General features: G+C 42.7%; 1 protein-coding gene across 4 annotated transcripts; it reads right to left on the bottom strand.

Moving 5' to 3' along the window:
• Positions 1 to 1,355: 1,355 nt before the first annotated feature.
• tlk2 (tousled-like kinase 2) lies at positions 1,356 to 12,983 on the bottom strand. Of its 4 annotated transcripts, XM_073494316.1 has the most exons (21): positions 12,242 to 12,983; positions 11,060 to 11,142; positions 9,464 to 9,541; positions 9,298 to 9,367; positions 9,171 to 9,214; positions 8,892 to 8,990; positions 8,192 to 8,293; positions 7,930 to 8,022; positions 7,624 to 7,734; positions 7,333 to 7,469; positions 6,752 to 6,904; positions 6,580 to 6,646; positions 6,381 to 6,478; positions 6,199 to 6,280; positions 5,674 to 5,765; positions 5,464 to 5,553; positions 5,138 to 5,307; positions 4,528 to 4,666; positions 3,323 to 3,434; positions 2,876 to 2,983; positions 1,356 to 2,614 (listed from the first exon to the last, which is right to left on the bottom strand). In XM_073494316.1, the coding sequence occupies exons 2-21, from the start codon at positions 11,138 to 11,140 to the stop codon at positions 2,441 to 2,443; spliced, it is 2,100 nt and encodes a 699-aa protein (XP_073350417.1). In that variant the 5' UTR covers positions 11,141 to 11,142; positions 12,242 to 12,983; the 3' UTR covers positions 1,356 to 2,440. The 4 variants fall into 4 exon arrangements, with proteins under 4 accessions (XP_073350417.1, XP_073350418.1, XP_073350415.1 ...); XM_073494317.1 differs by lacking the exon at positions 8,892 to 8,990 and having other exon boundaries at positions 12,242 to 12,896; XM_073494314.1 differs by having other exon boundaries at positions 2,352 to 2,614; positions 6,580 to 6,904; positions 12,242 to 12,332.
• Between the last annotated feature and the right edge of the window lie 63 nt (positions 12,984 to 13,046).

Below are 13,046 nucleotides of genomic sequence, written 5' to 3' on the forward strand. Positions count from 1 at the left end.
GTCTCATCAGGCAGATAGACAAACAGATTTTTAGTGGGTGTTAGGCTCTGCTGGGATTGTCCATTGTCATTGATCCTGTTTGTAATTTACATTGATTGTATTTCAAGGCGATCTGGGGGAGGTCAGCGTTTGATTAGGGGACCTCAGAGTTGACTCTCTGCTTTTAGCAGATGGTTCTGTTGGCCTCATCAGACTGTGACTTTCAGAATGCACTGGCCAGGTTTGCAGTTGGATGCAAAGAGGACAGGATAAGTCTGAGGCCAAGGCTTTCAGTGGGAAAATGCTCTGGTGCAGGAATTCAGTTAACTTGGGGTGTTGGTGAGGGTAAAATGGTCGATCGACTGGCAGTTTGGTGTGATGTAAGCAGTAATGCAGGCGTACCGCACTGTTCTGATGAAGCAGGAGCTGAGCTGGAAAGCAAAGCTTTTGATTTACCAGTTCATCTATGCTCCAACCTTACCTCACCTATGTGCATTAACTATGGGTAGTGACAGAAAGAATGAGATTGTGAATAAAAGCAACCAAAATGGGTTTCCTCCATAGGATGGCTGGTCTTACAGCCGAAAGGAGCTTGGAGTAGAGGTGCTGCTGCTCCTCCGCATCAAATAGAGCCAGTTGAACTGACTCCGGCATGTGCCCTTGGAGGTTTTCCGGGCTTGTCCAACTAGTAGAGGCCCCAAGGTAGACCCAGGACACACTGGGGAGATTATTCATTTTATCTGGCAATATATGCCTGTGGATCCTCCGGGAAGAGCTAGACTTCCTTGCTTTGCCCCCTGGATAAGTAGCAAAAACAGAACTGACGCGACTACCACGAGCATTAGTATACCATTCAATAAACATGTCTGTGTAAAGAGCGGGAAAAATTCTATGCAATTTGTGGCCCATGGAGTTTCACATGTATACCAGTTGGTGTACTAAGTCTGATTTATTCAATATGTCACCACAGAGAGACAACAAATGAGAACCCACCGAATATCGGCGACTCAAGACCAGCACTGGAATTATGAATGAGACAGCAAACACCATGATGCTTAGTCATTTGTCAGCTGCACTACAATAACATTTGTATTAATCCATAAAGTTAGCTCTTTCTAGATCAAAATTGACAATGTGGCATTACTAAGTTTACAGTATTGTTATCCAGTAATGAACAAGTTGTTTGTTCCATTTAGTCACTAATCAGAGAACAGAACTAAAATGTATTTACTGTTTGATTTATAATCTGTGAAGCTAATTTTACTCTAAAAGTGAAGAACAATGCTCATGTAACATACAATACATGTAAAAATAAGTTATTCCTTCCAAGAAAGCAGTGATGTAAGCCCAGTCAATAAGAAGCAAAAAACAAAATACACATTTTAACCAATAGTATTTAATGGTTTATGCAACTCTCTGCTAAGGCCCAATCTCCCCCCAACAGTACTATTAGGTAGACCAGTCCCTTGCATTTTATTGGCCAAAAATAAATTCAAACATACCTAAATAAATATGTGTTTATGGTAGGGGGTCAATCAAAACAGTAACAGTTCTAATTAAAGGCAACTTGAAAAACACAACAGTTTTCTCCATAAAACTGGTTAAATTGAAAAGTTTTTTAAAAAAATGTAAAAGGGGTCGTTTCTCAACAGCTTCCACTCCATATCAAGTAACACGACTCTAAAACCATTCAATATAAAAACTGAGGTGGAACACTGCCACCAGCTGGAAGTTATAAGCTTTGGTCACAGGAGTTTGACGAGGAGATGGGAAAGGGTAAAGGGGTTATAGCTTATATCCCTCCTCGTCACAAACTATCTGGGTCTGGAATTTAAGCAGGGCAGGGGATCCCAGAACAGCGGATTGGATGACATAGTGCCATAGATATTTAGGGTTCAATACAATAACAGGCCAGACTGGTTCTCTCAGTAAAGTTCAGGGAGATGAGAACAAACAAATTGTTTGAGCTTGGGGAGTTCAGACTACCTCGGACCAGAATGGCTCATGCATGTGTGTATGTGTGAGTGCGTATGGATATGAGGCCTTCTGCAGTCCTTTCCATCTGGCCAAGCTGAAGCAGTTCTATACTTCTTTTTATTTTCTCTTTTTTAAGCAGAAAAAGAAAATCCCAAACACTGAACCCCACGTTTCACCAACACAGTGCCAAACCTCGCCCCTTGCTGTGTAAGTCGTCCAGGGCTTTGACCCCCAGAACAATGCCACCCTTTTGAGAAAGGAGGACATGTAGGCTGGGGTGGGTGGACATTAGACGGATGAAGGGTGACGCGGGTCTCCCTTCACAACCCATCCATGACTTCTCACCCACCCCTTGCCGTCGTCTGACCAGTTTCTCTCGGGTTCTTCGTGGCAAGGTGGGAGGCTGATGGGAGGGGGGACCGTACGGTGTCGCCCGCACCTCACTCTTTCAAATGTTTCCATCAGTCAGTTAAGGGGTGTGGGCTCAGTTTGAGGCGCTGCTGTTGGAGGAGCTGGATGTGGAGGCCACGGCCATTCCCGAAGTGCCCGAGGAGGCAACCGACTTGCGGATGTGGGGCATGAGGAAGGGGTCACTGGCCAGCTGGTGCACATCGATGCGGTCCTCCTTACGGTAGACTAGACAGCGCCTTATAAAGGCCTGGAGGGACACAGAATGAGAATGGAATGACTGAGAAAATAAAAAATCCTAAGTGCAGACATCAGCCTTTACAATGTTTTTGTAAAAAGATAAGGACTAAACAAATATATATACATACAAAAATACTCCCCTTCACTTAAATACATTAGGTGAACATGTGTTGGTATGAGCGAATACAAGGAGGGTATTGTGGGAATTGAAATCCAAATCCAAACATTAAAACAGACACAACAAAAGCAGTGAGGTAAGAGAGTTCAGTACCTTAGCTTCAGGTGTGACTACTGGTTTAGGGGGAAACTGCACATCTGTTGCCTTCAGTATGGTGTTCTCCTGCAGGATGTCCTGCTGGGACTGGTTGTGGCCGAAGGGCTAGAGAGCAAAGAGAAGAAGTGTTACTGACTCACAACAAAACATGAACTCAAATAAATAAAAGCAAAAAGAAAGAATTAAAGTGTGTTGAGCATAAGTACACTATGCATCATAAAAAGTACCTTAATCTTCTTTTGTCTAAAAATCTAATCTAAGCGTTGAAAACATTACGTTAACAACCTTAATTATGCTAATAACATTTTAAATTAAACCTATGTGACTCAGGGAAAGTGTCCACGTTGCATTTTTTGCTCTTCTGTGACAAAAATATTACTTTAAAACTCAATGATTGCTCAAATGTCGTGTTACAATATATTTTATCCAGTGTGTGTTTCTTACCTTGCGGCCGTACAAACACTGGTAGAAAATGACTCCCACAGACCACACGTCCACCTTGTTGGAGATTTTTGGTGGTTCCTTCCCGACAACAAAGCACTCAGGGGGCAGATACCTGATGTGTAAAAGAAGAGCAATGTTAAAATGAATCAGTTTCAGTTTCAACAGATTCAATTATGCTGTCCAGATTCAATGTAAATTTTGTAGACTGAAGAGTTGAGTGTTGTGGAAGGATTGTTTTTTTCACAGTGATGTCAGCTCTCTGCCTCATTAATTAACATTACAATAATTTTAGTCAACACTGTACGATAGGTGGTCCTCAACCCAATAAGAACTCTGTACCGGCGTACATCAGGCAGCATACAAGCATCAACAAACAGAAGCTGAAGCTTTGTATATCCATATACCAAGACATACCTCTGAAATACTACAACTACAGAGAGTAAAGCACCACAGAACACAATGATCTTGTGCAGCAATGTCTTGAAGTCTTTTAACCAAAACAAGCAAACAATTTAACTTACTGTACATAAAGGCAATGTACAGGGATACTTTTTAACACTGAATCAATTTTGAAAATGCTGAGGTATATAGTGTTACGTAATTATGGTTTGATAAGACTTTCTGTTCAATAAGTCAGGTCTGCAACTTACATTATTTCATGACACAAGATCTACTCTTTGCCATGTATTTATCATCTCTTCCATCGCTGCTGCAAAAAAATCCCCTGAGCCACAAAAACCGTTTAGCCGGGAGTGCTGCATCTGACAAACTACAATCAATCATGTGTGCTGTCAGACGTAGTAACCGTTTAGGACACTGCTCTATGTGCCAAGTGTAAAACTCACAGCTTCAGTATTTTTTAAGTGATCCGAAGGGAATTCACCAACGTGTGTGTGTGTGTACAGATGTAAGACAGCCATTTCAGACATTAAATGTTGGTTTGGTGGCGTGAAGTGAGGTTGAAAGCATTCAAATAGCATAAAACACATAAAATAAAAATGCATCCAGACACCAAAATGATGACTTTTACTTCCCAATACACTGCACTGTGTGAAACCACTGGGGCAAAGAGGAATATTTCCACGCAGACATAAATTTACCCTTTGAGGACCAAGGTTCAGTTGTAAAAATAAATAGCAGAATTTATTATATCACAGATGATGGCACCACTGCGGCAGTGTGTCATCTTCCAGTGTAAATCTTACCAGTAAGTCCCTGCTCCCTGTGACGTCAGCTCCATCCCGTCCACTGAGTTGTAGCTGTCGTCATCCATGATCTTCGACAAGCCAAAGTCTGTGATCTTGATCTCCCCGCATGCAGTGCCGTTCACCAAAAGGATGTTACCTGATTAGGAAGAGGAAAGGATTTATAGGCGTATTAGAATCTGTCTGCATTGTTCAGATTTATATCAACTATTAACATTAAAAATGATGAAATCAATCTCGATGAATCAATGGGCAGCCAAACCATTAAACTGTTTGATTTCATCTTTTCACTGTCAACAACTTCTGGCCCAAATTTCCTACTCAGTCCGATTGGTTCAGTCAGCTGTGATGACCAAATCATAGCTATAATCGGCCCAACAATTGTATTCTGTGCCTCTGCATTTAGCTGCTTGCAAATAACCAGTGTTGGGTACCATGTAAACCAGGATAAAATCTATCAACACAAATATAGCTGTAGAAGCGTGTCAAGTGCTTAATTAAATGATATTTTTACTGATGATTTAATTTTAAGTAGAACTGTGCCATGAACTCTGAAACAAGATCAAGCAACCTGTTGGAGTGTATGGCCTATTGTAGCGAGGAGACCCACCAGGTTTAAGGTCGTAGTGGATAATGGGCGGTCTGATCTCATTGAGGTACTTGAGGGCGTTAACAATCTGCATGATGATGGAGCGGCCCTCTTTCTCTGACATAAGCTTGTGCTGCTTCAGGTAGAAGTCCAAGTCGTTGCCCTCACAGTACTCCAGGACTGTGCAGAACCTGCTCCAAAACAAGGGAGAAATGGTACATCCAATCAAGACAAAGTTATGGCTCTGAATATTGAAAGTTCTTGGATTTGGCTCAAAATGGACAAAACTGCATAAATGTCAGTATGTTATGGGAGGGACACATTTGTTTAAAAATGGAATGACTTACGAGTCAGTGTCAAGCGAAAAGTAGTCGTAGAGTTTAACTATTCGTGGGTGGTCCAGCTCTTTATGGATTCTATATTCTCTGCACGCATGTCTGAAACAAAGAGAATTCTCAATATTTGCACCAATCATTTTAATTGTGATTTTTATGTACAGTGACTGTGGTTAATGAAGGATGAACAGAACATCATTCATAGCCAAAATTTGCACTCACTTGTGATAATTTTCCTTCTTCTCGTCCCTCCAGTTCTTGTTTAACTGGTGGATTTTGACCGCAACATACCTTTGCTCTGTTAAGTCAAAGGCCTGGAAAATAAATGTCTCCGGTTAGTTAGGAACTGCATTTGGCATTACTTTGTTAAAGCTGCAGTGAGACTCTTGCTTCACATTAAGAGCCTGTGATCATTCATCATTTTTATAGTGACGACAGCAGATTCTTGGAACAACTCTCACATTCTGGCACAATCATTTACTTCGAAATGTTGATGATGTCAGCTTAGTGTAATGTAATGAAACATAAATCCTCAAATATTTTCCAAAGTATGTGCAGCCACTGTGTTCACTTAAATAATACAAGTACGTTTTTACCAGTTTAGCATCACAATCTCTGACCTAAAAAATTAAATAACTTAAATAACTCTTTTAAGTGGCAAAAAAAACACCACTATTTATTGCAAACCTACTCTATAAGATTGCAAAACCGTGCATCGTGCACCTAACTGGGAAAGATTTCTCTCACCTTGTAAACTTCACTGAAACCTCCCCTTCCAAGTAAATGGAGTAGCAGGTATCGGTCATTTAACGTAGGGTGATCTTTGAATCTGCACAGGATGAGAATCAAATTCAATTGTATAAATAAAAGAGCAGAGGGTCACATCAGTAGACAAACTATCAAAAGGGCCATTTAAGAAGAGATCATACTGAGAATTATCCTCATTGTGGATCCTTTTTAGCTCGCGAATGTGCAGGTTCCGCACTCGCTCCAACCTCTCCAGCTCCGCCTGGATCTCTGCCTCCTCCTGCAAGGGGCAATAAAATAATATCAAAACCCATTAACAAATAATAAAAGACAACAATACGCATGTTGTTGTCATCTTAAACAAAACACATTATAAATTACCTTCTTAAGATGGCCTAGTCTTAGCTTAAAGATTTCCTCTTGCTCATGGTACTCTGCCTGTGATAACCTGCAAGCACACAGAACCAACATCAGTGCAACTCCAAATATGCGTGCATGGGAAAAAATCAGTTGGTTTAAAATAGAAGCCGAATAATAAACAAAAGCATCGTACGCTTCACTTTCAGTTCCATTGGTCTTGCTTTTGCGTTTGTTTTGCTCCAAGCTTGGTGGTGGAGTCTGGGCCATGGAGGGCGGCTTGCGTTTGGCCAGCAGCTTCCTCTGTCTTTCAATGTCCTCTCGCTGGGAGTTGATCCTTTCTTGTTGTCTGAAAACAGATTAAATATTGCAGTGAAATACAGACCTAATGTATTTATGACCAAGCCCTCTGGTTCCCTGGTTGAGATGCTGCATTTGTATCTGCTATTAAGGGTGTGCTTAAGTTAAATCACTGACAAACAGATTTAAGTCTCTGTATTCACACATGTAAGAACTTCAATCATTTCATGTACAGTATAATGCAAATGATTTACTATTCACTGCCACAATTTGTTGTCTTACATTAATGTGTAAACTTGTTGCTAAGATGCAAAGATTTATCATTTAAGTTCCAAGAAAAGGATTTTCACGTACATTAATAACAACCCAGTTTGAAATAGACTTATTATTATGTGGTTCTCTCTGGTTGAAGCAGTTTTGCCTCTTGAACTAGCACAGCTACTTAAAAATGATTAAAAGTTCAAACAAAGTCCTCACTTGATAAGGTTTTGGAAGGCATATCCGTCTGTCCACTGCTCAGTAAAAGACGCTCCATGTCTCACTGTGGTGAAGTGACCCAGTCGAAGCCTGTCCTGCATGCTTTTGTCCCGGCACGCCATCTTCTCCTGTTTGGACTGGAGGAAGGGCAGAGAAATGCAGACATCAAACCACTGCTGGTGATTTCATGTGGTTTCTAAAACTAATTCACGTCAAAAACCCACAAAATGACCAACTGACTTTAGACTTTAATAGCTGAGAATAAGTCACAGTGCTATTAGGTGAACATACTTTTTCAATCAACAGCTTCTTGGACATGGTGACACACTTATTTAGACGTTCCTTGTATCGTTCCAGCATCCTTTGCTGTTCATCGATCTGTCTCCTCAGATCACAGTTTGCCTGGAGTAGAGTGGACAATCAAGCAGGAAAAGGTCAGGTAAAAAAGTATTAACACAATTTTAATTTGTTTATACATATACGGACAGACAGAGCGTCATCTCTAACATGCCCCGAGTGAAAACCACGACACAGAACATCAAAAATATTGAAAATGGCAAGTAGAGTAGCAGGGATGAAATGTAACGAGATTAGTACCCGCAGCAAATCGTCTATTCGTCCCTCCTTCTTCTCCAGGTCGGAGTTCTTGTTGTTCTCCATTGCTGTTAGTTTCTCTATAGTAAGGTCAGACTACAGGGTACAGTGAGCACAAAAACAGAGTTTATGTTAATAATGCATTCTGTATCAGTGAAAACTCTAGTACAACAGGTAGTCCAAGCTAACAAACTCTTTCAGTTTCTGACAATTCTTGTAATTTATTGGTGCGTATCCCAACCAGCTCTGATCCCAATGCAAGTACCTGTGTGGCTTTGTGGAGCATGTGAAGAGCAGCAGGCTTCAGTGAACACGACGAGTGCTCAGTGTTGACCGAGCTTATGGAGGAGGGGCTTCCCTGCTGCACCTGGGAGGCAGAAACAATCATCCAATAAAAATCTTGCGCATACAGAGGGGTATCTGGATGTGTACATTTCATCATATTTAAGAATTTATTCAGTCACGATAAAACATGAGACCAACCATTCGAAGGATGTAAGACTGGGTTAATTTCTCACGGAAAAAGCACTCTACAACTCTCAAATTCATTTCAAGGCTTTGAGTGATTCATTTAACTTGAAAATATGTTAAAGCCCCAGGTCTCAAAAAGAGAATCAAACATCAAAAGGCATGAGCAAAGGGTTCATCTCAACTCTACAGTCATTTGACTGCAGTATGTGTGTACGTGTGGGTCCATTTGCATCACTAATCATTTTCTACAATACGTCCCTCGTCATTTTTGCTTTCCTTGGTTTTTCTTTTCTGGGCCGAAGATGATACATTTAATGCAATTACACTGATTCCGTGCTAACACTGTTTACAGACCACATCAGATTCTTCCCACCTGTAAAGAAGTTTGACCTCTTGGTGTTAATAACAAGCGTGAATGTCAGAATGACAGGACAGAGTGTTAAGTGATTAAAAAAAGAAGAGCACAAGACAGACCATAGAGCAAACAAGCTCACCGTGACAGGGGGGTTGGAGAGGGAGTGTTGTGGGGAAGAGCGGACTACTGGTGGAATTCCCCTGGCAGGGCTGGTACCAGGACCGCTACCTCCCGCAAACTGACAGACATGAAAAGAGAGAAAAGGAGGAAAGTAGCTTAATTGAGACGAAGGTGGCCAAAAAAGGGGGTTAGAAAGTAAGCATGAAAAAGCTACCCAAATACTGAAGCATTTTTATAAAACATGAGCTCTGTTGGATCCCCACTCGGTACAACAAAGAACAAATTTTCTTCCACTCACCTCAAAATAATCACTAATTTTATGTCCCCTTGCTCCTGCTTTACCTAGAAGACAGAGGCCGAGAGTTCAGAGAGAGGATGATATGTGGTGTAAAGACAAGAGGATCACACCAGCGGGACAATCCTACCTTGACTGCTGTCAAAATGGTCTGCTTTCCGTTTTCTTACTCTCTGGTCATTCGCTTTTTTCTCAGGAGTCTGTCAGGAAAGGTAGTGCGAATAAATCACATGTATAATGAAGTAACACAGAGAGATGGTTGGCATAAAAATCCTGCTCATATGTTGGAGACAAACCTCTAGCTCCTTGTCACTAAGCGAGCCCACACTGCATAGACTCTGATTGGATGACTCATTCTGATTCTGACCCGAGCCCTGTTAAGAGGAGGTGAAAAGAACCAAAAATGAAGCACATGGGGCAATTAAATACAAAAATGCATAAAACATGCACGAGATATTTATTTGAGAAATAGTTTTTCCAAAATGTGTGCACATGCAATTGTTGTGTATGTGTACACGTGATAGAGAGTGCACATAGCTTTGGAGAGCCGACAAAAATGGGTGAGAAATGGGAAAAGGGAAAGAATGCGGAGGTTTGGCGAAACACCATCACCATTAACTTCCCACTGAATCTAGACCGGCATCAGTCCTAATGCCGGTTCCCTAGGTGATGCCTGTCACTCAAATGAATCACATCAGAATTCAGCAGGCACTGTCCAATCAGGGGGAGATACTTAGTCATTCAGAGCACACTAGAGCTCTCTTGCTGAACCCTCCTAAAATGGCTGAACATTAGGCATGCTGCTGAGGAAATATTCCTCTCTCTGTCTGTCACCTTTAGATAATGTCATCCAGTTTTCTCCTGTTCACCGTGGTCTTAACCATTCTTTTCTTCTCTCTCTGGAGAAAACCGGTGAAAGATGCTCAGCTTGATCTAAGAGCGACAGCTTGTTTTTACCCCTCCTTCCTGAGATACCTCGGTTTGTTTGATCAGACTTTTTCAAAAGGAAACATACTTTTTCAACAATTTTAGAGAGCCCTCTCTGTTCCATTATCAAAAGGTGTTCTCACTCTTTGCCCTTAAAGGATAGCAATTTATCCCTTTGTCTTATATACCATCTTGGTGATGACAGAGAGAGCAGCAGTGGCACAGGGATGTTCAAGGTCAAGAAAAAAACCTCTAAGCTGCTCTGTGACATTGAAGGGCTTTTAGACCACCAACCCATATTTCTTCATAGCCATTTGTTGACGCACTTCTCTCTCACTTCGCCCCCTACCAACATTGCATCCCTCGTCATACAGGGTGGCTGTGGCATAATGCCTTACCGAGAGCCGCCATTTTCTCTGCGGCAGCAGCCATGCCATGCTCTGGGCTCAGCTCTGCCTATGGCTGGCACGGGGCCCACTCCTGGCGCTGACTCTCGCTCCCTAACTGTTCCAAGATCACCTTCCACAAAGACAGCTCCATCCGTGTAGCGAGCAAGAGGCTGGAAGGCTAAATGCTGCCTCCGCTCACACCTGGTCAAGAACTATTTCTGCATTCCTCCTCTGCCTTCACTCCTCCTCCCCCTACCACCCCTGTCCTGTCTGTGGCCTTTTTGGCAGGCATCGCTACTTGCATATACAGCCACTACATCATGAGCCAGGGAGAGATGCCATATCACACCAGCCAAAAAACACAGACATAGCTCAACCTTCTCCAGAGACAGACAAAGAAAAGGAGTGGGGCCAAGCTTGTCCAGGCCAAAACGGCAGAATGATACTGAGGCGGAGTGAGACAAAGACGGGAAGACATTTACAAAAATGTGTAATCAAGAAAATCTGTGATTATTAGCACTTTGACAGGAGAGTGTCCTCATGCTCCACCTCAGTGACATCTGCTGTAACACAAACCTTTGCAACACCGACCCCAGTGAAGCGAGCCTCCAACAGCTCCTGCCGTCGGGGGTCCAGGCTATGCAGTTCTTCCATCATGGCTGCAGAGACAAGAGCACAGATTAAGGAAGGCATTTTTGGGGTCTGGTATATTCAAGTGGGAGTGACGGATCACTGTTTCAAAAGCATTGGTTGTGATGAGTCATGGCTGTTTTTAGCTATATGGATGTGGAAAATTCCTGTTCTGAGTCATCAATAAGCCTGACAATAATGTTTTCCACTATCATGTGTGTTCAACAAGCACCAGCCATGAAACCTGAGTACTCCAGGTAAATACAGTACTAAAATCAACAATCTGGCCCAGAACTTAGCCAATAAGAGATATATCAAATATGCATTAAAGACGTAGGCCAGATGTGTAGAGTCATTGTCTAGAAAATTACAGCATCATGTGATAACACCCTGGCATTATAGGCCTAAGCTACATGGCGCTGGAGTTATGAAAGGTCACTAATGGAGGGACTGCCAAGTATACTCACAGCAATGGAAAAGGCCGTTACAGACAATAAGTGCACAGCTTGTTAGCTTGTGGAAAGGTTAAGGTCTAAGTTACACACCCAACACTGACTGCCATGTCTGTCATCTATGGCTTGCATACGTTAAATTAATAGTGTACATTTCGAGATGCACACTTGTCCTTATTCCTGTGTAACTTTACGCTGAATTTGGTTTATTGGCTCAATTAATATTATAACTACCCAGCAAAACACTTCTCGACAGCATCAGTGAATTATCAGCGAGGTGGGCTTGCTAACATTTGGGTACACGAGCTAACAAGACAGCCGATCTTGGCCATCACTTAGCATTGCAATCAGAGCTAACGGTTAGCGTTAGCTAGCAACATTAGACCAGATTTTGTGAAGTAACGTACCCAAAACAAGGCAAAAGGTAAATGATGTTGGCTCCTTCGCACGTGTCTAATTAGGTGGCGACATAAGCTGTCACTCGAAGCAGTAAATTATTATACAAACACACGCTAGCCTCAGGTAGCTAACAGGCTAACGTGAACTCGTCCATCAAAAAGAAGCATCTTCTCGGTTCTGTGTTGTCAGGTGCTCCTGCCACGACGCTCGCACCCACTGAAACAAGACCGCTGTCCACAGATATCCCATTTATTCGACAACCTAACGGGATACTTACTGCAATTCAATATTTTCTCGGTCCTCCGGAGGGCCTGTTGTTAACCCTGAAACCGTCCCCGTTGTTTCCCCGGCGCTCGGCAGACCCTCCCAGGCTAGGCCACATCAACAGCCGCGTCCCTCGCGTGTTGATTGTTAGCGACCAAGGCACGGGAGCGGGCGGTGCGGCTGAAGGCAGACGACGGAGGATTCCCTCGGAGGCCTCGACAACTCCGGGTAACCCAAAGCCGCCTTGCTCTACTCCTTAAACGGGGATCCCCATCACATCCCTCTCTCCACGGACCATAGCGTGCCTATGTCGGGTGTCTCCTTCCACACAATGGCGACCCTCGAGGTTCTGCTTTTTTTTTTTTTTTACCCCACCAGGTATAAATATATGCCGTCTTCAGGCTAGCGGTAGTTAACGTTACCCCTATCTTTTTCTCCCCCGGTGGTGAGATGAATTTCGGGTCCTGGCTCTCAGCTCGATCAAAACAAAGTTCGGCCCCAGTCGTCTTCCTCGCCGCAGGGGAGAAAGCCAGTCTGTTTCGGAAGTTGTGCCGTTGCGAGCGTTTCAGTTGAATCCGGATCGATTCGGTTCGGTTCTCATGTTTTTGCAATGTAAACAATAATCAGTAAAATCTCATGTTTTCTCGTGAGATTGTTCAAGTATTTTTCACCTTCGTTCAGTCCACGCCTGCCCCAAATCTCTTGTCTGGACCAATGGCAAATCCCTCTGTACACAATACAATTTAACAGCGCCCACCCACACAACCACCAAAATCATCACTTATCACAAAGTGGCTATTTCCATGATGTTCACGCCC

The sequence above is a fragment of the Pagrus major genome, chromosome 23 (genome assembly GCF_040436345.1).
Source record: "Pagrus major chromosome 23, Pma_NU_1.0".
Lineage (NCBI taxonomy): Eukaryota > Metazoa > Chordata > Actinopteri > Spariformes > Sparidae > Pagrus > Pagrus major.

Coding starts and splice junctions, on each gene's coding strand:
- tlk2 (XM_073494314.1), bottom strand. CDS start 11,140: ATGATGGAAGAACTGCATAGCCTGGACCCCCGACGGCAGGAGCTGTTG. Junction 9,542..11,059: donor CTGGGGTCGGTGTTGCAAAG/GTTTGTGTTACA, acceptor TCCTCTTAACAG/GGCTCGGGTCAGAATCAGAA. Junction 5,308..5,463: donor TTTTCGCTTGACACTGACTC/GTAAGTCATTCC, acceptor GTTTTGGAGCAG/GTTCTGCACAGTCCTGGAGT.